The sequence below is a fragment of the Cydia strobilella genome, chromosome 19 (genome assembly GCF_947568885.1).
Source record: "Cydia strobilella chromosome 19, ilCydStro3.1, whole genome shotgun sequence".
NCBI lineage: Eukaryota > Metazoa > Arthropoda > Insecta > Lepidoptera > Tortricidae > Cydia > Cydia strobilella.
The window spans coordinates 7,960,401-7,988,382 of record NC_086059.1 but is presented as its reverse complement, the minus strand read 5'-3'; the positions used below and the strand labels follow the sequence as shown (position 1 = coordinate 7,988,382).

Sequence of the window (27,982 nt, the reverse complement as noted above, 5' to 3'; positions counted from 1 at the left end):
TGGGTACAAATGGGTCTATATCCCGGTCAATATAAGTCTAATGGGTACATAGTTTTAAGTGTTTAGTGAATAAGATTTTCTTTTTTATTAATATGGTGCTGTATCTAGATGGCTTTTGCAATAAATGTTTTTCTATTCTATTCTATTCAATGTTTATTATTTTAATCTTTTTCTAAATATTCATAAAATAATATTAATTTACCACAAAAAAAGCAAGTCGAAAGTAATTATTCCGTCTTTAGTAGGAAGAATCATTCATTGAATTATTAAATGATCTTCCACGTCTACTTTTCCAACAGTTCCTCATTTTTTCTGGAATATTCAATACCATAAAAATATCAAATCATTGTTCTGAAACCAGAAATCAAAATTTAATAGCTCGACTAGTTTCGTGGAGCCTTGTATACGTTTAATATGTAAATGTGATAAATACTTTTTTCGCGATCGCGTATATTAAATTTAAACATTAAAAGACGCTGTCAGTCTGCGCTTGGTACGTTTAGCGATAGGAGGCAAGCGGAGGGTTGCGTTGGAAATCGGATTGACTTCATTTGCCACCATGGGTGTGACGGTGATTGAAGAATTACCGAAGAAGGGCTTCTTGAAATTTAGACAAGACCAACTGTTTCAAGTACGGAAACTGTTCAATTTGGAGAAACCTGGAAGAGTAAAGGAAGCGATAGAGTTGCTGAGAGAATGGCTGGAAAAGCAGGACCATTTCAATAAGAAAGACTTTAGTAAGTGAATCATTGATTTTCAATTAAATAACCAAATATGTTTTCCTTCAATTGAAAACAGGCAGTGAATAGTTTCAACTTTTAAAATAGTGAAATAATAAAATCAGACTTTTCAATTTGTTAGACCCCTTTATAATTGGTTAAACATAACGTGACAAAGCCAGTTTATCTCAAAATTTGCCATAGGTAAGTACATAAATATTATCTTCACTTCAATTTTCTCAATTTTCTTTAACTTACGTCTTTTTAATGGGGAAACTTGTCAGCTCGGTGGTTTTGAGTTGGTATTTACTTATTACTGCCAAATACATTGACAGCTAGAGTAGCGATTTACATAACAAATTGATATTTATGTAAATTTTATGACAGTACTAGTCGAAGATCATTCTCATAAAGTCCAGTTAGGTTAAATATAGTTTGTCAAAGAACTGGCTCATTTCGAACATAGACAGTATCTTTGTCTTACACTAGTACTAGCACCCAAAAGAAAAGGATGAGTATAGTTTTTTTTGTTTTATTTACTGACAATTTGTATTGACCAACTATAGTTTCATGTATTGTGGTTGTAACAAGGATTAAAGTTTTAATTCGGAAACTGTCATGAGTGTACCGTGTATTATTGTAAAGTTTGAATTAATTTATCAATACTGTTATACCTCAAATCATATCTCATCTCATTTCTACCTGCAAATACTCAGTGAGCTATTGATATAATCTATCTATTGGTATATATAAATGCACGTGTCATGACTGATTGACTTACTGACTGACTGACTGACTTATCAACGCAGAGCTATGTAGCGATTTTGAGAAATTAAACCCCTGAGGGGGTTAAAAAGGGGACGAAAGTTTGTATAGGGTTCAAGTTTTATTGTAAGCTAGCAATTTGAAACTTCGTAAAAAGATATATTACTAAAATACAAGAAAACTTATTTCAGCGTTTCAGAATACAATAAAATCATCCAATTCTAATTTAATTTTAAAGTAAAAATATATATACCCCCCCCCCCATACAAAGTCCTCTAGGTCTGTCCCAATGTCTAATTTTTGACCTAGGAATCTAAATTACAATTTCACTTTTTATCAAAAATCGCAATTGTTGACCCAACCAAGTAAACATGGTGTAGACTAATAAGAGACAAACTGTGTCTATTTGTCTAATAAAAGCTACCAAGGCCTAAGGGGCATTTATAAGCGTTATAGAGGCGTAAATAGTTTCAGCCGTTTTATTCATAATACATACATATAGCGGTTATTTGTTTACTTTTAGTTTATTTATCTTATCGTTACAGGTATCATGGTTACATTTAATTAGTTTTAGGTATTTTTGTAGCTTGATCGTTCATATTTAAAAATTAACTTCTGCCAAGTAGTACCTGGTCTAAATCAAACAAACAAATAGCAAAAATAAATGAATACGAATAATATGACCCCATTTGTAAAATTTTAAACTTATTATCAATTATTGTAACTTTTTAAACTACAGGCTGGCTAAAAAATAAGTTCATTCCCGTTGCCAGGGAGATTTTGGGATTATACTGAACAACTTTTACTATGGGACCGACCACGAAACCAGAGAGAGTCATCAGTTATGAACGTACCTATCCGATTGGAAACTTATTATTTAGTTAGTTAAAATGTAACATGTAACCAACTCTACAATATAACTGGACCCGGTAACCTACGAACCTGAAATTAATAATCGAGGCCTCTTAAAACTCGAAAAATCAAAACAAGTTAGTATAACCGGTTAGATCGACTTTGATTTCGACACGTTTCAATGTCTCGTGATAAAATGGTGACAAGGTCAATTTCAAGAATAATAGGGATTTTGCCAGTGTAATTTTTTTATTTGATGGTAAACAAGTATGTAAAAGGTAGTTTAATGTGAGCAAATCAGCCAATGTTAAAGGTGAAATGCGGATAGCGATTGCAGCAGCATTACTGTTGTAACGATTCTGCTGCGGGGTTAACGCGGGCATATTTCCGTGAAACTTTGCGTTGATGTAAATGCCACATTAGCACAAATTCCAATCCGTGGCTCATATTTTCAAGATTGACAGTTGCGTCGCTGGCGTCATCTGCGAAGCAGTAACATTACAACATTAGCTGCTGAAGACGTTATCCGAATGTCAACTTATAATTTGGTGGCCATGCGACGCCGACGTAGCACAGAAAATATTTCGTAAAGAAATTTAATAAAACTACTAAAACATTCATATTTTAGAGACAGAGACTAGTTTTCTTTAAAGGAGTAGACGTCGAATATTTATTGAAATTGTATAATTATAGATTATTTTTATATTTTAGAATCAATTGCTATTTTTTATTTCTTAGTTTTTAGGTATTTTTTAAACTATAGGTATAGTAAGGTATAAAAAATATTAATTAAGACTAGTTTTCTGACTTTAAAGTTTTCTTTTATAGGAGAGGTCCCCTATAAAAAACCGTCATCATCCAACAAACGTCTTCGTCAAACAGTCGCCATCAGATATATCGGAGCGGTCAAGGTACTCACAAATATCAGAACACACCTCTATTGTCAAGGCGCTAGAGCACCTCGGCCGTTCTGATATATCTGATGGCGACCGTACTTAAGAAAAAGCTCCTACTAGACGAGATCTAATGCATCAGGGTTCGTATTTTGTTGAGGTAGACGTGTATATTTACGAAATTTAAAACCAATATCAACGAGTTTTAAATACTCTTATCTTAGGTTCTAAGTCTTACTTTTTTTACAGGTGATGTCTATTTAGAGTTACTTTTAATAACTTCCAAAGGTTCCGTGGAGCGTGCTAAATCACGAATTGACAAGCTATGCACATATAGGACAATCTGGCCCCATTTTTTCACAGCCATCGACGTCTACTCCTTTAAAGAAGATTTCAAAACATTGTAAGTACATGTCATGCATACGTATAAATAATATGTGTATTTTAATGTTATTTTAATGCAAGAAAAAATCTCCGAAATGGCAGCATTGCATCTGTAGGTTTAATTGTACGTTTAACTGGTGCGGTTGGTAACATGTTATTATGGCGAACTACGGACTGGTTGAAGGTTTGACTGCGTGATGATTTTGTAGATATTTGTAGGTATTATGTGTGTCGCTTAACTTCAAAGTTGGGTAAATCCATTCGAACCTAATGTCTAGAGTTAAACCAAGACAATTCTGCAACGATTTTGATAGCACACGCAGTTATTTTAAACGCCAAACTTCTATGAAAATAATTATGACGTACAAATAACACTTGCACTGCGTATAGCGTTAGCGTATGCTATTAAAATCGTTGCAGACTTTTCTTTAAAGGATGACTCACGTTAGACCGGGCCGTGTCCGGGCCGGAGCTTCCGGCGCTTCGTTTTCTATGGAAAGCATCACGTGATCACCCTTCATGTCATAGAAAAGTAAGCGCCGGAAGCTCCGGTCCGGACACGGCCCGGTCTAACGTGAGTCATCCTTAACTCTACCCTATTACTTTTTCTTAATACGAAATTCGCATAATCTGACAGATGGATTTACCCGAGTTTGAGCTTAAGCGACTCATATTAGGTAAATAGAAGATGTAATTTATAAACTACTTGCAGTACCCAAACTCAGCCACATTCTACAAAGAAATCACCGTGTAACTTCTTTACCAAATGCTTGAGATAAGTAGTAGGCCGCGGCCTAGCCAACGTGACAATCGCTTGCGCTTCGCTATTGAATCACTTTGTGTCTCTCTATCACTCTTCCATATTAGTGCGACAGTGATAGTTGCGTTTCGATCGCTAAGAAGCGTAAGCGACTGACATATTGGCTACGCGGCCAGACCTATATGGCTTCGTTAATATTACGAATTATATTATTTCGATCATTCTTAAATGAAAAACTGTAATAGATGTCATATATTAAAGAAAAAGTGACGAAGCCCTCCAGTGGTGAAGGCCGGATTCGAACCGGCGTCTTTAGCTATCGCGGCTAACGCCATGAACCCCTAGGCCACCCCGCCACCGGCCGGCCTTCACCACTGGAGGGCTTCGTCACTTTTTCTTTAATATATGACATCTATTACAGTTTTTAATTTATATATAGTAGTGTGACTACTTTAAAAAAACACAAATCAAAATATTTAATAAAATAATTTGATTTGTTCCCAAACTTGTTCATTCTTAAATGCTTTAACAACATCTATTTGGTCTGCTGTTTTTAAACTCTTTGCATTAAGGTTGCACATATTTGCTGGACATTAAGGCTAATTAATTTGAAATTGTACTTTACAGTTCTTTTTAAATCTGTAAATTTTAATACGAGCTCCAATCCAATTGGGTGACAAAATTGTCCCAAAATTTCCATTCGTTTCATTCCGTTGCCGCCATACTAAGCCTATGGAAAATGTTAATCCGTTAGCAAGATAAAAAATCCCAGGATTCTTTTTCTCCTGTTAGGAACGAAACAGCTCGTGGTTATGAGTAGGAATAAGTAGCATTTAAAATTCTAAAGTAAACAAAATGGCACATTTGCAAGACTTGGATAGGGTAACCTCGCATTATTTGGTGATACGCCTAATTCGGTGATACAAGTTTTGAAGCATGACACCCAGGCCGTGGACCGTGGAGGTGGTGGGTCCTCACGGCTTCACGGCTTCACGGACTCACGGCTTCGGCAGCTTTGCCCAAAGGCCCAATTCACTAGCTTTCCTGGGAGTCATGCTTCAAAACTTGTATCACCGAATTAGGCGTGTCAACAAATAATGCGAGTTTACCCTACAGCTAACGCAGGGGCAATATTAAGTTAAGCTAATGTAAAACATGTTTTTTTTCAGTAATAGCTTAATACTGCCAGAAGTGACAGAGGACTACTCCAGAGTAAATATATTTAAAATAAATAGCAACGTACCATTGCAGGCTGACCTAGTCTTGACTTACATAAAGTTTTCAATCATTGTAAGTATTTAGACACTTTTTTTTTTGACGCAGGGGTAAATGCATTTACGCATCTCACCCCCCCGGGCTGGGGAAGCCCATTGGGGGTGGGGGTGGGGGGGTGTGTATGTGGGACTCGCTCCTCCCAAGGCTCCCTCTGAGTAGCATTAGTAGCAGAGGAGGAGAATACCCACTAACATCCCCTGCGGCGGCGTTTCCGTCACCTGCCGTTGACGGGAGGTGCCATGTGATCGCTAGCATTCTAACCACGACGCCTCCCCAAGTATTTAGAGTTACAGAGTAAAAGTAATCCTATTTACGGAAGCATAAAAAGTCGCTCGAGAGGTACACGCTCACGCAACAATTTTTAGGTTTCCGTACCAAAAAAATACAAAAGGAACCCTTATGGTGCGACTCTGTCCGTCCGTCTGTCTGTCACATTCCTAAATATCTCGAGAACTACTTAAGCTATCGATTTGAAATTTGGAATACATATGAACAACGCTAACCCAGACATCTTGGAAGTGAATTTTTAAATGAGCCTGTCCGTCTCAGATCAGAAGGTAACTTATTATAAACCTTCATACGTAAACATTTTTTCCCTAATTGTGTTCTTATCTTCGGTAACACAATGAAATATGCATACTTTTAAGTATTTTAACAGTATTTTATAGAGATTCTTCGAATATTCGGCATCAATACAATATTCGGCATAATTGGCCACATTCTGGACCTACCTAGCCTTTTTAAGGGTCATTCTCTGAGACAAAAAAATTGCACGTCCGGGCCAAAATCCGTATGAAAATGAAATAACTATGTAGTGTTGAATTTTTAAGACGAAAGGGGACGACTGCCTCGAAACTGGTTTTCCATACATACATATTCCCCATTTTCCTCTCTGGATATTAACATTATTGAAAATATTTGTACAAAATTTGATGTATTTTAATCATAGTTATGCCCGATCGTTTGATTTTTTAGATTTTTTAATTATTATAAGTGTTAGGAGCGAAAAACAGGTTTCAGACAAATTACAAAAAAAAAACTCCTAACTCTTATACTTACTAAAGTAAAAATCGATCACACAGTCGGGCATAGCTATGATTAAAATACATCAAATTGTGTAAAAATATTTTCCACAATGTCAATATCCAGGGAGAAAAATTAGGACTACCGATCGTCCCCTATCCTCTTAAAGATAGACTTTAGAACTGTTTAAAAATAACGAAGGAATCAAAATCTGAAATCTGAAAATGACCCTATTTCTTTTAGTAATTTTGAAGCAAGAAAACAAACTACAAATCAAAATATAAACTGAACGTCAAATGGCGGTAACTGAAATCTTTAGAAATATACTTTTATTAATTAATTAAAATTTCTGTTTACCTGTTTAGTTATGTGAATATTGCAAACTACATGATTACCCCAGCGGATTTATAATTGTGTTGGACTACCAGGATGTAAACCTATTGGATTTGCTTGCTATCCTCAGTCCCGCTCAATTACAGCAAATGATTAACTTGTATATGGTAAGTAACTTCTAGTCGTCAACGTCACATACCAGTTTTATTACCCAGTGGCAGGAAATCCATGCCTGCTTTTTACTCCTACTTGCTTTTGTTTTTCACAAGTAGTCTCGAATGACATACATACATACATATAATCACACCTATTTCCCGGAGGGGTAGGCTGAGATCACAGATTTACAATTGCTACGATCCTGACATACCTCTTTCGCTTTCTTCACTTTCATAACATTCCTCATACACGCTCGCCGGTTTAGGGTGCTCTTGACATGGTGTTTCTTTAGGATTTCTCCGATCTGATCAGAAAAAATCCGCCGAGGTCTACCCCTTCTCACTCCCGCTTCTACTTCTCCCTTATACACCTCCTTTGTTAGCCTTCATTCACTCATTCTTTCCACGTGTCCAAACCATCAACATACCTTTCTCAATTTTCTTCACTACATCTTCGTTCACACTTTTCCCTTATCACACTGTTCCTAATTCTATCTTGTAATCTCACACCACACACACTTCTCAACGCTCTCATTTCCACTGCATTCACTTGGCTCTGGTGCCTCTTCTGCCATACCCAACTTTCGCTAGCTTACATAAGTGTAGGCACCAACACCCCTCTATGCACAGCCAACCGTGCTTTCTGCGACACCTTCTGGCTGCTCATAAAGGCTTTAAGTGCCCTATTCACGCGAGTCTCGAATGATAATTAAAAAAATACCTAGTACAAAAATGTTGGCTATTACATTACCCATTGCTTAGTTTGGGGCTCTCTGATCTGTGTAAGACTGTTCAATTATATTTATAATTTATCTATTTATTGAAAGCCTTATATTATTACAGGAAGGATTCGGCATGCGTATTAGAGGTATCCACCTGGTGACAACGTCTAAGGTGTCTGATCATCTGATTATGCTTTTGAAACAAGTATTGAGCAAGAAACTCAGTAACCGGATTCATGTACACAGAAACCATGAGAGCCTTTATGACTTCATTCCTAAGAAGATTTTGCCGGCTGACTATGGTGGTGATGCTGTGCATATGAGTGAAATGAGGGGTAGGTATTTTGAGACGTTTGACTCTTGTTTACATTTATGTACGTACAGTCTTGCAACATTTTTTTACACAACAAAGGCTGCAGAAATATGTGACGCTCTTACTCATATTGCGTTATATTTTAATACAGATAAATTATATCGTCTCAATGAGTAGTAAATGACCCTTGAAAATAAGTACGTCAGTCAGTGATAATGATAAAAGACAGCAGCAACAAGCAACGACCAGCAAAATGTTGTCTACTGTACATACTTTTAAACATCATACTATGAAAAGTAGTTTTTGTACTTAGTGAAAACGCTTGTCACTCGTAACTTTTTTCTGCAAAAATATGAATAAATAGTCTTAAGGACAAACAAAGACTTCTTTTACACGATGTTTTTGCAATAAGTACTTAATATTTTTTCTATGACGTGTCATACTAATGAACTTTGAAACCATTCGTAAGTCATAATATAAGATTTAAAAAACCATGTCATGTTTTTAATCACAGTAGTAATGACATATACTAAAAGTTAACCCTTCTTTGCATATTTTTTTCCTTTTGCCCGAAATGAATATTTATGTAATTGTTTGCTGACTCTGAGAAAAATAGTAAAAAAAATATAACCTCGATTTTTACTGCGAAATCAGTGTTAAAAGTTGCATAGGCTAAATCATATTTATGTAAATATCATTACAATTTTCAGTAAGAGATATATGAAAAATCTTACTACCGTTCAGAAAGGTACAGTATAATATTTGTGATACGTACCTATGACAAAGTTTTTAAAAATGAAACAATTACAAACCCCGAAAAAACAATGTTATGATGGAAATTTCCACCACCGTGCAAAGAAGGGTCAAGTTCTAATATATTAAAGTTAACTTTATAAGTAATTTAACCTAATCATACATTTATTTTGCAGATGACTTTTTTAAAGAACTTAGTACAAAGGAGCATATGGAATACATGAAGGAAATCCAGAGCGCAACTGTTGACCTGAAGAAGAAGCCAAAAGATAGCTCCATTGATGAAATGGTAATGACTGGGTCTTTTAGAAGTTTGAGCGTTGATTGAATCAAAATTCCGTCGGTGCTACACGACAAAAGTAGTGAATGAAAATACTATCGTCGCTCATACTACTCGTACCAACAAACAGTTCTACAAGTTTTGTAAATAAGGCAAAGATACGTGAAATATTGTTACTTTATACACGATTTCTATTTTATTATTTGCTGATTATATTATATGAAAATATTAAGTCCCCGGTAAGCTCGACCGAATTTCACCTTCCCATAAAAAATCAGTTTCGTTTTTATTTTAAAACTACTTGTTGTATTGTAATGAAACTTTGCACATACAATGACATGAGTTATATCTAGGTCTGTAATTAGTTTATATAGGTCTAGTATATAAAACAAACGAAACAGAGCAAAAACTAGTATTGTATGAAAAACTTTAGTTCGCTGTATTTTTCTAACCTACATAAACTAATTACAGACTTAGATACTTATACCTTATCCTATTGTAAGTACAAAGTTTCATAGCAATTTAGCTAATCGTTTTAAAATGAGAGCGTAACTACGTTTGTATGGAGAGCCGAGCTTCCTGGGGACTTTTAACTGTCGAAAACCTGTTATTATACGTTACAAGATACCTCAAACATACGTAGACAATTTTTTATTACGGCATATTATTGTTAATTTTCGTTTGTCTATCAAAGTGAAGATAGTTGTGAGAGATAGTGAAATGATTGTAGTTTTAATGTTTATAGATATTTTGTAAAAGATGAAAGTACGAAACAATTCTCAAAAATTCTTTATCAAGGTTTTTCGTCACATCCTGTTTTTAATAAAAATTTGTCAATGACTGTTAAAACAACAGCTATGTTCTCCTCTCAACATGTACATATTCATTTTTGTAAAATTTGCAAAATTTGCATAGTTCTTGTAAAATTTGCATACTTATACTTATTGTTTATGCAAATGTATTTCGATGGTTTCTTATTTTACGATGATGATAAGAGCAATAATTGTGCTTGTTTGTGATACACAACTTTTTGACTTGATATTGTATAACTTGAACTATGTTGTCAGATAGGTATAATAATTAAGTAGTATTATTAATTTTCTGTAATGTGGCGAAACTACTACTGTTAGTAGCAAATCAAGCCAATATACTTATAGTGCAATGTACACCTGTATAGGTAGAATCTTGGTGAAATAAATTCAAAATATTGTACCCAACACCTACTTATGTAACCCAATATTCATTTGCAAATAAAATATTAACTCATTCATGGAGTTGGCTGCCATTAAATAGTTGTTCCTTCGAATTAGCGAACGCATCAGTACACATAAACGGAGTGTATACAATATACAAAATATGTATGTACTTCACGTACATTTTGCCATGCATTATGCTCGTAAGACCCAATGTGAATTAAAACGCACAACCCGTTTCAATCTAATGAAACCTTTTATCAACCAAATAAATTTCATTGCTTTCTCAAACTAACGAAATGCATCCCATTTACTATTAAGGTTCAAATTAAAAATAGGGAAATGTTGTTTGGGCCTTTCGGAGTTATGATACAATTTTTGGCAGTTTAACCCTTTTCAGACGTTAAAATCGAGGACAAGACAAGAAAAACCAAGTTCTTTAGAATTAGAGTTATGTCTCGTAACATGTGTAAATTTGACAGGTACCTAAATATAATTGAACCCATAATTGTACTTGGATGGGTCTGATAGGGATAATGATTAAATGTGGTTGGATGTTGACTTTGGTTAAATACAATTTAAAAGTAAATATATTGACAGTTTTATTTTTGTAGTACGCTAAAATTCGGTCATGATCCTTATCATACACAGTGAAGAGGGTAATATGCAGCTTTACTTAGGATTTAATAATAGTTATTTACGATACAAGTGCGAATTACCTATTCGCACGTGTATATTACAACGTTTTACAGTACATAATTATGATGTGTAATAAATAGCACATGATGTTGTAATGTTATTAATTCATTTATTGCATTTTTATGATGGAATCGGCGAGAAAACCCATTTAAAATGACGTCTATGACCCGCATAGGTAGTTAAACGTGAAACTTGTAACGTCAGCAAACCATTTTATATTTTTGCAACTAAAGATGTTATTTAGTAGTGCCTACTACCTACATATATTTAATCTAATTGATCTTTCATGTAAAATATTAACGTTAAAATGGGGTTTTAAGTAATATCCATCCGCAAATGTTTCTTTATTCATTTTTACTATTATAACAATAATTTATTATTAATTTATTTATTATACAAAAATGTTAAATTTAATATAAGTATCAAAGTTCAGCTTCCTGTAATATGTAATAGTTGAGTAAAAACACAAAGAACATTAAAAACAGACATATTACATATTATTACACGTATATTGTAATGTGATGTGATGTGATGTGATCCCTTCCGGCCGATTTCGACCATGGCGACCACTTCGACTCCTAGTAACTAAGCTAACTGTTACAGTAAGCACGGCGCTCGTGCGCCCGAATATGGCTGACGTAGCCGATCTTCGAGGCGAACCCTCGCGCACATTGAGAGCACGTGAGGACACCAGCCACATAGTGGTAATGAATGGAAGCAGGCTGGCATATTGTAATAATATGTATGTAAGTAGTATGTGTAAATAGGTATACTACAAAGTATTATGTTTATTATTTTTAAACCGATAACAATACCTATAATGCAATGCAACTAACTTCTTATATGTTTTTGTCTACATTAGCCAAGACTGTCATCAAGGTTCAAAATACATCAAAAAAGTATCACGCATTTGTAGTTTGAGGTATTGTGTTTTGTTTTATTACACTCACACCAAACTTCGTCAGAATATTAGTTTATATAACGGCCACTTTAGTCGGTATCTTTCCAATCAATTACATGCAATCATTTTCATTTCCAGAAAATTTCTTCAAGGAGCTCGGTTCGGTCCGGTGTATTCGGATAGAATACATGAAGGAGACTCAAAAAGCGACTGTTGACCTGTCCAAAAAGCCAAAAGATGGCTCCATTAATGACTACATGCGCATGTCAGCCGGCCTAGCCAAGGTTACAATCGCTATCGCTTCGCCATCGAATCGCTTTGTGTTTCTCTATCACTCTTCCATATTAGTGTGACAGTGACAGGTTGCGTTTTGTTCGCTACGTAGCGTTAGCGATAGGCATGTTGTCTACGGGGCCAGGTGCCTTTAGGACCTTGTCGTTGACTAAGTGTTGAAACTAAGTGGACGCTCGATTGGCGGTGACAAGCGGGGCGTTTGAAACATGCACACATGCGAGTTGCCTCATATTATTACACGCTGCTCAAATACTTTGAACGCTCGACACAACGCTGCTCATCCGCCCTAAAAAAACCCTTTTTATTTCACCGCCATGCACGATATATGTATCTATGCCAAATTGCAGTTTTCTAGCACTAACAATCACGGAACAAAGCCGCGGACGGACGGACAGACGGACATGGCGAAATTATAAAGGTTTCTAGACTTCCTAGTTGACTACGGAACCCTAAAACGACAAGCAATCAAATAATGACCAACAAACTAAACAACTATATGGCAGTTAAACTCGCATGTGATTGTGAATTACAAACAAGTCGTATTGTAAGAAATAATAATCAATTCCTGTACTTTTGATTTTATTACGTATTGCATTTGCAAACATTATTTTACTTTGTGTGGTTGAACTATGAAAATAATACTTATAAAATGGAGTCTGTCGAAATACCAAAGAGCTATTGTTGGTAGAACAGAAGATGTTAAATAAATTTAAGAAAAATCGTTCTTGCGAGTTTAAACTTCGTGTATTTTTGTATTGTTTTCTTTATTACCGCTAAAATCTAAACATTAAAAAATGTTCTTCACTAGTTTACATCCTTACAAGCCAAAGTTCCAAAGATATAGACGACCTTATTGTCTTCGATATTATGCCGCAGGGGCCTTTTTTAGATTTATTATAGTTTTTATTTTAGATTTATTTAGTCTTATTTTATTCACAAAGACGGGACTTAATCGCGTAAACTACTCAACTCAACTTTAGCCAGTCTTCTCCGAGACCACGGGCACAACGCCGTCCTCGAAACGTCGGAGGTAAATTTAAAACTTAGTTTACGCGATTAAGTTCCGTCGTTGTGAACAATAATGAGTAAAAATCGTGAAAGTTTAAATCAGTGTTTATTTTAGTTTAGTTTTTAATTATATTTTTATTATTTTTGGAACGTTAGCTTGCAAAGATGTAAGTGAAGTCGACTGTACAGGGTGGTCTACATCAGCTGTCAAATTCGAAGCCCGTTTTATTCTTAGACATTGCGTCTCTTCAACATTGAATAGCTTGTATTTATATGTAGGGGTTATAATCATATAAATCTACATAAGATAGGTAACGTTAGAATAGAATATACAATTATATTTTTTGTGCGTTCGATATTTTTGATAAAATTCCGCATCCGCAGCTATAATACTGAAAATACATTAATACATATAAAATCCCTAAAGGTACTAAGATTTCTATACCATCATGAATGCGTAATGTTAATGACCCAACTAAGAAAAAAAGAGATATAATAAGCAAAGGTACTTTCTGCCTCCGCTTTAACACCCGGCCCGAACAATAAATTCCCTTTTTATTCCTTCATAACGTCCAAAACAGCAATTAGCACAGAAACCGTTTATTCTTTATTATGCAAACGGCCTTAAAAACACCTGACTTCTTTGTATTGGCGGGCTAATTTTCTGCTTAAAATTGTAAAAAGTTTCATTTGGCAAATAAAAACAAGGGCTGCCTTTATTATTTAAAGTTACAGCTTGATTCGTAAATTTAAACGACGAACATTTTCGTTAATTTTCTTGTAAGAAAGAGTGTAAAGGGTAGATAATAACAGTTATAACGAGGATAAACACGGTATTTTTCATTTTGTACTACGTTGACATTGGCCTTCCCGTCGCCCGTGTAATGGTAAGCAGTTAACACAGCCTATGGATGCATGCAACTTCTAGGATATCGCAGGCGCGTTACTGACCATTTACGAACCTGTAAATGCACTTCTTTTTTGTAATACCTTGTACCATAATGTAGTCTCTTAAGAAAACCTTCAGGGAGCTCATTTCATAGCCAGAGCGTTGGAGAAATGAAATTCCTCTGAAACCACGCAGTAAGTTTACGCGATGCTATAGATACGCTACCAAAGTCACGTTTATTAAACTACCTAACCTAGGACTGTTATAAACTGAAATATTGATACTTATATTGATACATATACTTAAGAAAAAGTGGCCAACCCCTCCAGTGGCCGAGGCCGGAAACGAACCGGCGTCTTCAGCGGCTAACGCCTTGGACCACTAGGACACCCGGCCTCGGCCAACGGACGGTGTGGTCACTTTTTAGGGTTCCGTACCCAAAAGGTAAAAACGGGACCCTATTACTAAGACTCCGCTGTCCGTCTGTCTATCTCCAGGCTGTATCTCATGAACCGTGATAGCTAGACAGTTGAAATTTTCACAGATGATGTATTTCTGTTGCCGCTATAACAAATACTAGAAAGTACGGAACCCGGAGTCCGACTCGTACTTGGCCGGTTTTTCTTTAGTATAGGTATATGACATCTATTTCAGTTTATAATTTATACAGAGTAGTACCACTACTTAAAACCACAAATCAAAATATTTAATAAAAAATATTTTATTTGTTCCTAAGTTGTACTAATGACTGATTATTTCTTTAAATAGCAGAAGAAACTAACATGCTTTTCGTCGTTGTCACTTGCGGACAAAGATCACATCAAACCCATCAACAACCACCTTTTTGCATGTTTGTAGGTAGGTAAGTGACGATATCAGCTGTTATGTAGCTATATGAGATAGAACACAGAGTACCGAGGGGGGCTAGATTATCCATTTGTCGTTAAATGGAAACGTTGGGCCTGTGGTCGTCTGACACCAAGGACTTTGTCAAAGAAGTGTCAGTTAGGTTGATAAGCATCTCAGGCGATCATAGAGCTGGCGCTTTCTTTGCCCAGAGACTGAGCCTGGCGGTGCAGAGGGGCAACGCCGCTAACGTTCTTGCAACCATGCCGGAAGGGGGTGATTCCATATTATTACATCCCCCAGCTAAGGTAACAATAACGCCTACAAACATTTGCTTAGCACCTCACACAAGTAACAAATCTTGTTCGCATGGAAGACACCTGCAACAATAAATTCAACTCTATTAAAGACCCATAAAGATCATATTCATTTGATACTGTAAAATTTTTAATATTCATACAGCGAGACACATCTTGCGTCGTGAAGCTCAAAGTAATTTCAAGTCTATTGTAGTATAATTGTATTACGTGAATGGAATGTAACAAGAGGGTGGAAGGTATTATATTTCCTAATAAACATTGGCATTAATTACTCGCTGACGAGCGAGGCGTGACGTTCTCGTAACGATACCGTGACGGGAATTAGTTTGTCAGACTTAATGACCAAAACCAAATATTACCACGCTACACTGAACAATCATAATTAAAGCCTGACAAGATTATATTAGGTCTTCGCCATGGTGCGGATTTTCAGTGGTAAGATCAATGTGGCCAGATGGCCACATAGCCTTATAGACATAAGGGCCGATACAGACTGACTGCAACCGGACTACAATTTGTATGGGAACTGCAAGTTGGCGAGCAGTTTCCATACAAATTGCAGTCGGCTCCTGCATGCAGTCCTGCATGGCAACTGCAGCTGCAGTAGTCATTCGCGTAACATCTGGATAAAATTATGTCATTGATAAAAACAAGAAGACTGACAACTTACTGCTGTGACACAACGACCCGAAGACCGCCATGCTACTCCGTCCAAAGCCGTTTCTGTCCAGTCGACGGCGCCGAGTTCGCTGAGGTCTTTCTGCGGGCGCAGCGCGGGCGCAGCACGGTCGCATTTTTATCGCTTGTCACCATGCCTGTCACGTTCTAACAAGTATGTAAGTGCGAAAGTGACAGCATAGTGACGGGCGATAAAAATGGAACCATGCTGCGCCCGCTGCACTTCGCCTCTCCAGCGGTACCTAGGGTGTCCAGACAGACAACAACAACTACTTTACAAAACAACGCCTGCCAACGTCTTTACAAAATCGCATTTTTTACAATATTCAGGTTATTTCCAGTTACTAACACAGCAGGTCTAAGTTTCATCCATTTTATTCGGCGCTTAGACTGGATTTGGGTTTGGGATCTCAAACGCCATCTATTAAACGGAAGTCGGTAGTTGTTATTTTAAATCTGGTCTCAATTTCATATTAACTCTACTTTCGATCAATAGATGACGCTGAATATTAGAGGAACGCGATTTTTTAAACAATGTCAGTCTACATGTTTTATTCCTCCATATGTCTCGCCATAGATATGACGATGAATAAATTACACGATATATGTAGCAAAGTTCTAACTTAATCTGACCCCTGCCTGTAACTTGCAATCTAACTTCGCCAGATAGAGACAGGGTATTGCCACAGATCTATGTCAAAGTAGATCACGAAAATGGACCTGTTTAGAAGGGATGTAGCTACTTAATAGGAATCTACCGCAAATGCCTGGAATGACCTAGTAGTAGTAATTAATTTATTATACAGAACACGTTAAACCCATAATGTTACAGAAATAAAGGTACAAAGGTAAATTTATCTATATGAGAGAACTGATCAGTTAATTTTAGAAAAAAATACAGTGTAAAACAATGTTCTTTGTAGGGCTCGAACAATATTTTTGATGGTTATAGGTAGGTACACTGTATGAGATGTGTAATAAAGAGTATTGTATTGTATTGTATTGTACACTGTTTTGGAAATTATTTCAAATTTGGGTTGTTTATCGTTGTATTTTTCAGTTTAAAATTTTGCACGTTATTGTACATTTAAAGGTGTAAATTCTAAACAAGGAAAAAATATATGAAAAAGCTATTAAAAAAAAAGATGTTCAAGTCTTCTGGGGCCCTATTCGAGATGCACAACTGTCAGTTTCGGCTTCAACATCAGTTCAACAGTGGAATGAATCATTTGTTCATCAACTGTGGAAAGTATCATTTGGTTGTACACCAAAACTCATTCATTGAAAAAATTATGCAACAAAAATCAACTTTGTTTTCTTACTACTATACGGTTTAAAATGGCTCTGAACTCTGCGTGGTTCGGTTTGGTTTCGTTGTCACCTAACTGTGGATTGCTAATGTCAAATTTACCTATTTGACAACACACGATTTCTTCCATTCAACTGAAGTTCAACACGAAACGTCACTTAACGCATGTCGAATACCGCTCCAGGTCACCGTGGTAACTATTTATTTAATTGTCTTAAGTGGTATAAAATGTGACACATCATTTAGTTGTTGTTTAAACATTATTAGATCCATGTGTGTTACTATTGTTACTAATACCAAAAAATTGGTTTCGTCCGTTCTTAGGTTTTTACATAATAGTTCAGCTAGAAAATTTAATCACACTTTGAAGCAAATCACTGTACATAATGTGACGTCTGTAGATGTCTGCGCTAGCAGAGCACGGGGTGTGAAATTAATAAGACTGCCTGGAACTTGCAACTATGTCAGCATATTGTGCCGGCCGCGGCTAGGATTACTGCAGTCTGGTCTCGTGGCTTTATTACAGTCAATTTCGGCTGTCTTGTTGGAAAACGTGTTATACCTAACGCTAAAGAGCTTTTATTGATAAAACTTACCAAACCTTTGTTTTTTTTTCTACTTAACACTAATGTTAAAATAATGATTATCGAAGGCTTGTTATATTTGACAGATGTTTATGAAAACCTGACTCTCGGAAGGAAAGAGACTTATGAAAAATAATCTGTCCAATGGGGCAATAGAAATGGAATGGACAGCGTGACACGGGCGGCACGAGTGCTAACGACAAAACTGGATGAAAATACTATGTTTCTAATGACGACGGTTTTATTTAGGGGATCAAACACGGGAAATAAATGCATTCTAAGCCGGTGAAGACACGGGCATTCAGTTCTACTTATGGCTTTGGAAGGTATTCGTATTTTTACACACTTTTATTTAACTGCAGCAGCTTCAATGCGTATATACCTTTGTACGAGTATATGTATATAGTGCTTTAAATCTTGTAACTAAAATTTGAACCACTTCTCGGTATCGGATTCAGTTGAAATTTGGAGTACTGTCGTAATTCCGGTGACAATGTAATAATATATGGAGGTATTCTGATGATGCAGCCGGTAGGAACTCCTTAATGGAAAAACACAAACACATCAAGTTTAGGCTCATTAGAAAGGTCTCAAGAAGTACTCGATAGACATGCAAATGACAAGAAGTACAGTCAGCAATAAAAGTGTGTCACAAAAAATTTTTTTCACAGTTGTTAATAGGCACATTAACCTGATTCGATTATTAAACCCTACTAAAATACTCTACTGAATAATAACGTAAGCGACTCTAATGCCATACACAAATAAATAAAAAATACCTATTTACTCCAGAATACTCCAAAACTCAGCCCAGAACATACTACCTAAATACCTACGTTATTAATTAATTATTAATTTAGGATATTGTACCTATGCCTTGTATTGTTTCCACCGTATTATTTTGCCGCTGAAACGTGCGTCATCATATTATTTTTCCATTTTGATAAGATATTATTTTTCCATTTTGTCTAGTCTTTCCTGTCCTATAATGTATTATATTACTACTCCATTTTGTTCCATATTTTAGCTTATTTTATATTCTTAAGCCTCCGTACTATTGAAGCACTGTAAACAATATCTTCCTATAACATATTTTGAAGGCGCACACCGTATTGTGTTCGCGCTACTTTACTTTTACAAAATGACGTACTTAATTAATTTGCTTTTCCTATAAACTTAAGGTCCTTTGGTCAAACATAAATAAATTGCTGTCAACAAAATAGGATTCGAACAAACTTTGATTGCTGTCTGTTCTTGTCTCAAAGCTAAATATATTATAAATGTTTCTCAATTTATTTTTTGAACGTACATGTACCGCAAGTCAATAAACGGTTTTAATTATAACTTTATTTATTTATCAAAAATGTAAAATTATAAAAAAAACAGAAATGAGCAACAATAAGAATACGATGCTTGTTACAGGTTAGAGGTAGACGGATTGGGTAATAATATTGGTTGGTTTAATTGTATTTTCTAAAGTACAAAAACGTTTTGAAATATCTAACATACATTAACCTTTGCGGTATCTGATTCTCCCTTGAAAATATTGTTCCTTTTCCTTACCGTGAGCTTAACCCTTCAAAATATGCGGAAAAACCCATTTCGGTCAGAAGCGGATCGGCAGTTTTAGGTATGATGCGCATATGAGTACTGGAAGGGTAATTGACACAAAAGTCTGATGGAGTGAACTGTCCTTTCCTTGAAATACTTGTGAAGGGGTATTACTGGTAATTATTCAACTCGTATATTATATTGAAACGCAAAGTACAGAATGTTAACTCTCCACACCAACATTCACGCTATTTGAGCAAAGTTTGCTAAGTACAACACCGAACGTTGACTTTTTGCGCCATCCTTGCCATCAGCAGCCAAGATTCTGGGGCCGAATAGGCATAAATACCATTTATGCATAATCCCACTTTAAGACGAATATCAAGCTCTATAAAGCTGTTTTTGCCTTGAAACACTGCTGTAGAAGAATCATTCATATTCCCAGTTTACAAACTGAGGAAGTTATCTCGTTAAATGCACCGAGAGTTTGCGAGAAACCGGCCTAACTTTGTGACCGACAACCAATTAAAGTAGATCTTCTAGACAAAACAATAATGCATCATAAGCCTTAACTAGCAAGGCGCTATTAAACCTACCAGAGCTCTTTCTGAGCTGGGTGGAGAGCTAGATATCGCTGAATTTAAGGTGCTTCGTCATCTTGGTCTTAGTTTAAATTGAGATCAAAAGAGACGTCACTGGTATAGCTAACTTTACCTTTATAATGCTAAGCAAAGGAAGCAAGTGAATTTCAGTCTAACTTTTCGGTAATTTATCTCGGTACCAAATGGGATTTTGGATTTATGCCAGCAAAAACATTCGTGTTTTGGACGCGTAACTAACTTGTGCTTGTGACCCAAAAATCTGTCGATGATTTTTTTTGCAACAATTTTCTTAATAAAACATTTTTTACAAAATTTAATTAAAATTATAACTACAATAATTTCAATCAATCACTGAAACAAAACGTATAAAACGTATCTTTAAAAATAAGTCATGTGATAATTTCTATACGTAATTTAATTACATGCCGGCTTTTCACAAGCCAGCCTTGTTTACAATGCAAACTATAAATCTACTTACACAAGTAAATGTCTAAGTAAGAAAAAATAACGAAATAAAACTATGAAAACGGATTATATCGCGTATATTGAATTTATAATACATCCCGACGTTTCGAACGCTGTAAAGAGTTCGAAACGTCGGGATGTATTATAAATTCAATATACGCGATATAATCCGTTTTCATAGTTTTATTTCATGAGTAACTATCGCGGTAACCGAAGACAATATTAAGAGAAAATAACGTTTTGACAAAATGCCGTGGTTATAACGGAGAGAAACTTGGATTATACTAGTTCATGTGTGATGTATTCCCGCGACACCTCGAATCAATTTAAGTACCTTGTTTCGACTTATTTTTCCTTAAGGAAATGTGGTTTTTTATTTGTTTGCTACGCGATATATATAGGTATTATTTTCTTCATTGAATTTTGGTTTACCATGAAACTTTCACTGCTCTCATTTCCTTATCAAATTGTAGTATCGAAGTATCGAGAGTCAATTAAAAACGTAGTTACCACTTATTTTATCAAAATGGAATCAGGGTATAGTGGTGTTACAGCTATGTTATATACATGTTACGAACAACATGACAAGTCCGGTCACTATGAATAATGACCAGTCTGTATGCATAATGCCCGCATCAAGTGGATTGCCCACTTAATTAAAACTGCACGATTAATCACCTACCGGTCAGTATGAATAATGACCACCCTACCTTGGGCAATCTAATAAAACAGATGAGCTGTAGTGGAGGTTTAGTTTAAGTAAGAACTGAAAGGTAAGAAAGGAACTACCTACTTACAGAAAAGTAGGTTTATGTTAGGTTGGAACTGCAAGCCCCCACAGAAATAAATTGTTTATAGCATAGAAGGTTAGAGCTGCAACCCTCCACAGAAAAGAACTGTTTTTAGAAAAATTGGTTTAGGCTAGGTTAGAACTGCAATCCCACATCAGATCCCACACAGAAAGGAACTGCTTACAGAAAAGTAGGTTTAGGTTAGGTTGGAACTGCAACCCCCCACAGAAAATAACTGTTTTTAGAAAAGTAGGTTTAGGTTAGGTTAGAACCCCCCCCCCCCCCCCAGAAATAAACTGCTTCCACCACGGCGCGACCGAATTTATCACATTGCCCGGCTAGAAGTAGGGAAGTATCATACTCCAAGTGATAAATTAAAGCTATTTCAAACCTTGATTTATTAAGTGGACTACGGGCCGTCGGGCACTATTAATATAGACCGGCCAAGGAATCAATTTATCACTTTGCCCGACGCTCTTGGGCATTATTCATAATGACCGGTCATTATTTATACTGCCCGGTTAATCAAGTTGCTCGTAACATACATATATTATGTTTATTTATGCTAGCATTGCATAGTTATTGTTTATACGGTAGTCCATCTTTAAACTAAGTTATTTAAGTGGCCCACGCGGAAGCAACAAGGGGACAGTAATCGATACGTCCGAGATTTGAATATCGAAAGTGAATTCATATTTTTTTTTTGAAATAGGTTGTTTTACTTGTTGTAATATCCTTATACTGTGGAATTGCCACCTGCGACTAAATATCCGATAAGAACCTCGCGTGGCAAGGTTTCGTTGCTTTTTAAATCGGTAGATAAGATAACCATTGTTTTAGCTTTTAATCTATAAAAAATATTTTGCGGCGATAACGACAACATAGAGCAAACATTCAAAGTCCTCGAAGCTCGTATATACAAATCCACGATAAAAGAATTTAAATATTCAACATGTCTTCAATAACTTACTTAAGCATCAACCGTTCCTTTTATTACCTCACAATAGTTTGTATTCTTCCAAATGAAAAAATCCAAGCTCGTTTTTCCAGCGCGTGTGATCGAAATTCTAGTATTGTCACTGAGCTCAATAAGCTTGCTTCGCCCCATCTTCTACTTTACGTATATTCGACTTTAGATCTTATGAGTTCTGTTCCAAAATAGAGTTTCCTTTGCACAGCTTACTGTTATCTAAGGGTTATGCTGACACATTCCGTTGTGTATTATTAGGGTCTGTTTCAGTATTGCATGTGTTATCAACAATTTTACGCGGCTACGAGCATTGGAGGGTTTTATAGGCCAAGTTTTCGTTCTTTATTGGACGTTCTTAATAAGTATTATGGTAATATTTAGTGGGGGATAAAAAAATGATGTATACTTACAGAAAAGCTTTAACTGGTGCCGAATATTCGTGGCATCTCTAATGGTAACCAGGGTCATAAGTCATAACGGCGTCATACAAGACAAGTGTTTCATTACTTACGCCGTATAAAACGCGTTAAAACATATAAGTAGTTGTAAAAAATAACGTTATACTTAACTTAAGGAATCCAATAAAAGTGTTTAATATAGGTAAGTTAGGAAAAAAAAGTATGTAAACGTATATTTAGAAGCAGTATCTCTTGTTTTCACCATTTTGAACATGTCGACAAGACTAACGCTGAAATAACATATTAAGTAGATCTTAGGTTATATTGGTTATAATGATCCTCATAACGATTAGGTACTTCTTTAAAAGGAATAAATTACTATGGTCAGTTAGTTTGTATGACTTAACACCGAGTTTATGAAACGATCAGTCGAAAAAGGGTCGATAATAAATAAATTAAAAGGCTTGCGGCAAAAACAAATTTTATTTCGATATTTTATTTATATTTTATTTTTCGACGACCGGTCTGGCCTAGTGGGTAGTTACCCTGCCTGTGAAGCCGATGGTCCTGGGTTCGAATCCCGGTAAGGGCATTTATTTGTGTGATGAGCACAGATATTTGTTCCCGAGTCATGGGTGTTTTCTATGTATTTAAGTATTTATATATTATATATATCGTTGTCTGAGTACCCATAACACAAGCCTCCTTGGGCTTACCGTGGGACTTGGTCAATCTGTGTAAGAATGTCCTATAATATTTATTTATTTATTTATTTATTTATTTTATTATTATTTATTATTTAGCATTTTCTAAAAAGTGTTAACATTTTTCCCTCCTTTGCGTTTTTTATTCGTGATAGAAATAAGACAATCCATAATAGTAATACCTAATCTAAGACATACGTTATAGAACCTACGCCACATAAATATCAAAACAATTATATTGTAAACATTTATGATAGTTAAAAAAATATATATGATAGTTATATCACTTAACTATATCAGGTAAGCAAACTAATTAAGGTGATATGATTACTGTGATTAATCCAGCTCCACTTCACTGAGTATTGTAATCTATACGGAAAGTGCGCAATTATGGGCTACGCGCATGGAAAATATTTTATATAATTAGATTCCGCATACTTTTACTAGATTCCTTATATTATAATTATACTCATGTATGATTATTACCATATTTTTGGTCTGTGATGTCATAGGTCGCGCGCTTTTACCGGGCGTTTTTAACCGCAGTGCACGGACCACATTTGTTTTCGCAATTTGGAAGTTTCTGGGGCACAACAGATGCGCAATAGGGAAGTAAAATCGATGACAGAAAAAAAACATGCATGTAGGTAACTGTTTAGTGCAGTTACAGATACAAACGTGCCGATTCACTGCGTGAAATTTAAAAGAAGCTTATTATTTCGTACATGTAGCCGACAAGTAGGTATTACAATTAGGTACAGTGCCAGGTGAGAATGTACTTACTTTGGTGCATAACTGGGCATGCTGTACAGTCATGACTTTCAATAGGTGGTTCGCTTTAACAGCATTTCAACGTGTGTTGCCTACATCTACAACAGTAAAAGCTAGGAAAAAATCCGAGTGCATTAAATCCGAGTGATACAGAGAGCTATGGAGCGCGCCATGCTCGGCATCAAACTTCAAGACCGAGGGAGGAATGTGCAAGACGTCGGATACGTCATTACCAAATTTAACTGAAGCTGGACAGGACATGTTGCTAGACAGAGTGATGGCAGGTGGGCCAAAATGTTAACGGAATGGTGGCCGCTTTTAGACGAAAGGAGAGCATGGCGTCCGTTGGCTCGTTGGGTGGACGACATTCGGAAGACTGCGGGTCACTTCTGGATGAGATTGTCTCAGGACCGGGATAAGTGGCGTACTCGAAGAGAGGCAGCAGCAGCTCATATGCTCAGCAGTGGGTGATAAAGGGCTGATAGGATGATGAAAAGCTAGGAATACAGAGCTTCGGACGAAATGAAAGCAAAAACGATTTGCTGCTGTTTGCTTTGCAGTCAAATAAAATCGTTCTGTCTGTGCACTATTATGCTTCACTCTTTTGGACAGGTAGCACTGATATTTCTGCTAGGCGTTTAGTATCAACACAACAATTATCAACAAAAAATTTTTTCATCGGATAAATTAAGGAATATTGTCAGTCATCACAAAAGTCACGTGACTATTGCCATACGTAATGTAAGTTTCAATTGGCGTTTTCTATCAACGATTGTCATCTTGGCTAAGCCCCCAGATCCTTTTCTCCAAAAAAAGTTGTGTAACGAGCATTTAGACCTCTCCCACTTAGCGATTTTTGCTGTTGGCTTTAGAACGATGTTAGACGACACCATGGCGATGGCGCACCATTGCTCATAATGCAAAGTCTATACCTACTATGTATAGCCCGCTCCAGACTACGCGGCGTGAAGCCGCGAACGTGAGTGTGGAGTCGATTTGGCTGATTAGCGAACTAGACTCGCGTTCGCGGTTTGGAATGAAAGGAATAAAAACACCTACTTCTAAATATAACTTCACCTTCCCCGAAAATAGCCCATGGACTGTTCAAAGACCAATGAGTTGCATGAAAGGAGAATCGTGCGTTTCCAAAGATCAAAGAGCTCAAGCCCGACCGCTGGACGGACCGACACTTGCTAATAGGGTTTTCCGTTTCAAACTTTCAGAGGGCTTATTGACTTCTTTATTCTTTTTAATGCCACCTCGATACCTTTCCGGTGGACGTTTTAGCTGTGATTGGGTTACATTAAATTGAAATGGGGGTTATATAATACAGCGTGGAGCCAGTAAAAGGGCAAACGATTCTAAATTTTATGTTACAAATATGTTTATATATATATATATAAGAAGGTTAAATTAAATAATTGTATAAAGTATAAAGAGAATCTCAACCCTAAGCTAAGCTTTCCCAATATAAGAATCATCATATCAAGCAACCAATAAATAAAGTATCAGTCAATTTGGCGCTCAGAAGTAATATCATGAACCTACCTATAGTTTATTTCAAGTTCACACGTTGGTTCTTATTATTATGTCCTTAAAGTCTATTTTCGGGTAATGAAGTCGAGTTGTGAGATAAAATATCTACACCACAATCAATTCTACAATAAAAACACCGATGCAAAATGAATTGGCACAGGATAAAGTGCGTAACGGAGCGGCGAAGCCTTCTCGTAATTTCCCTGGGGATAACTCGTTAAGGCTCGTACACAAGAGTGGAGGGGAAATGGCAATTGACTAGTGTATTAAGATAGTGAACATACATGTCTAACAAAATGGTGTTAGCAGCTGTATTAGCATGTAAATGAATTACACGTTTCAACGCGTTTGAGATGTGGTGTTGGCGCCGGCTTTTACGGATACCTTGGACAGCCATGCGTACTAATCAGTCCATATTGGAAGAGCTTCGAATAAAACGCCGATTGTCAACGATATGGCAGGACCTATTTGGACACCTCTCACGTCGCTCCTCGGATAGCCCGGAGAGTGTTATTATAACGGGTAAAGTTGAAGGCACCAGACCTCATAGCTAGCGATCACATGGCGCCTCCTGTCAACGGCAGGTGACGGAAACGCCGCAGGGGATGTTAGTGGGTATTCTCCTCCTCTCCCTCTGTCTAGCAGAGGGAGCCTTGGGAGGAGCGAGTCCCACATAATAATAATAAGCCCGCAGGGCAGCTTGTGGCGAGCTGTTGGGGAGTGACGACCCCACGGACCCGAGTGCTCCAGAGAGTCGGTCAGGGTCTCCGTCTCCGGCGTGTCTTCGTCGGTCGGAGTGGACCCCAAGGGGACCCGCAGGACTCTCAGCTCTGGCTTGCCTTCATTGGCCGTCCAGAGGGGAGTCGTAAGAGCTATATGCTCCAGGGGTTGAAGTGTTAAAGGGCATAACGCCGCGAGTAATTTCGGAGAAAGCGCAGCACATCTCTCGACACCCCTGAGCCGCTCACGCCGGTGTTGCGCCTGGCCGTCTTTACGATGGCGCATCAGGTGCCCATCTAACGAGTGGCGAGTCACCACCTGCCTCGATAACTTGTGCAAGCAATTTTATGGCAGGTGTCCGGACTTCTTTACAATAGCCCAGTCTTTTTTCCACCCAAACTTAAACCATAGACCAGTACTCTGTCCATATTCTCTACAATAGCTTCCAATGCCTGCTGAAACCGGTTCACGAGTATCTATTGATGTACCCGAGAACGGGTTCCAGCAGGCGTTCTACATTACATCAAATCTCTCCAAACGGCCTCTACGTGTTGGATCTATATCCCCACGCACGCCTTATAAATGACCGGGCTCGAAAGACCCGAGTTTTAAAACGGAGATACACATAATAATAATAATAAAGCTTTATTTGTCCATGTAAAAAAAGTAATATTTTTTTTTCTACTAGCCTATTATGGTGTCCCTCTGCTGGGCAAAGGCCTCTCCCCTTGTCTTCCACGACTCCCGATATAGTGCCTCCTCCGGCCAGTTGTTGAGAAAGGTATCTAGGTCGTCCCGCCATCTCCGTCTGGGCCTGCCGGGTCCGCGCCCCTCTTCTGGCATCCATTTGGTAGCTATGCTAGCCCATCTGTCTGGATGCATGCGGCAGACGTGACCGGCCCAGTCCCATTTGAGCCTAGCAGTCTTCTCACCGACGTCAGCAATGCGGGTTTTTGCGCGCAGCGTGGTGTTCCGGATACGATCGGTCCTCTTCACACCTAAAATGCTGCGCTCAATAGCCCGTTGGCAAACCTTCAACTTGGACTTCTGGCTCTCTGTGAGTGACCATGTTTGAGCACCGTAGGTTAGGACGGGCAGGATACACATGTCGACGAGTTTTCGCTTCAGTGACAGTGGAAGGCTACCCTTCATCAGCTCTTTCATGGACCAGTAGCTCTTCCAGGCGTTCCACGGCGCTCGATTTCTTTGTCTTGCCTGTTGCTGAAAGAGACTAACTGGCCCAAGTAAATATACTCGTCAACATAGTGTATAGTCCATAGTACATAGTGTATAGTACAATAATTAATAACAATATGAAGAAGATAATTTTATGTAACATTCAATGTAACTAATTTATATTATTTTTTTAACATTTATAATTATTGATTGTATACACTTAAATAGTTAATTTACCATTAATTAAATGAATTTCACAGAATAATTAGTTATAATTAGAATTAAAAAATGTATTTTATTTAATTGTTCTTAAATGGACCCCCTTCGGGTAAAAGCCTCCTCCAAGGTAT

The 27,982-nt window shown here is 36.9% G+C and overlaps 1 protein-coding gene across 1 annotated transcript; it reads left to right on the top strand.

Moving 5' to 3' along the window:
• Positions 1-482: 482 nt before the first annotated feature.
• On the top strand, positions 483-9,509 carry LOC134750139 (alpha-tocopherol transfer protein-like). Its single transcript, XM_063685256.1, has 6 exons — positions 483-737; positions 3,479-3,632; positions 5,543-5,663; positions 7,037-7,171; positions 8,003-8,216; positions 9,124-9,509. The coding sequence occupies exons 1-6, from the start codon at positions 560-562 to the stop codon at positions 9,273-9,275; spliced, it is 954 nt and encodes a 317-aa protein (XP_063541326.1). The 5' UTR covers positions 483-559; the 3' UTR covers positions 9,276-9,509.
• The last annotated feature ends 18,473 nt before the right edge of the window (positions 9,510-27,982 follow it).

What these genes read in the sequence shown, in the direction of transcription:
- LOC134750139 (XM_063685256.1), top strand. Translation starts at nt 560, where the DNA reads ATGGGTGTGACGGTGATTGAAGAATTACCGAAGAAGGGCTTCTTGAAA. An exon ending in TTTCAATAAGAAAGACTTTA is followed by an intron (nt 738 to 3,478) that starts GTAAGTGAATCA and finishes CTTTTTTTACAG; the next exon opens with GTGATGTCTATTTAGAGTTA. An exon ending in AAAGAAGATTTCAAAACATT is followed by an intron (nt 3,633 to 5,542) that starts GTAAGTACATGT and finishes GTTTTTTTTCAG; the next exon opens with TAATAGCTTAATACTGCCAG.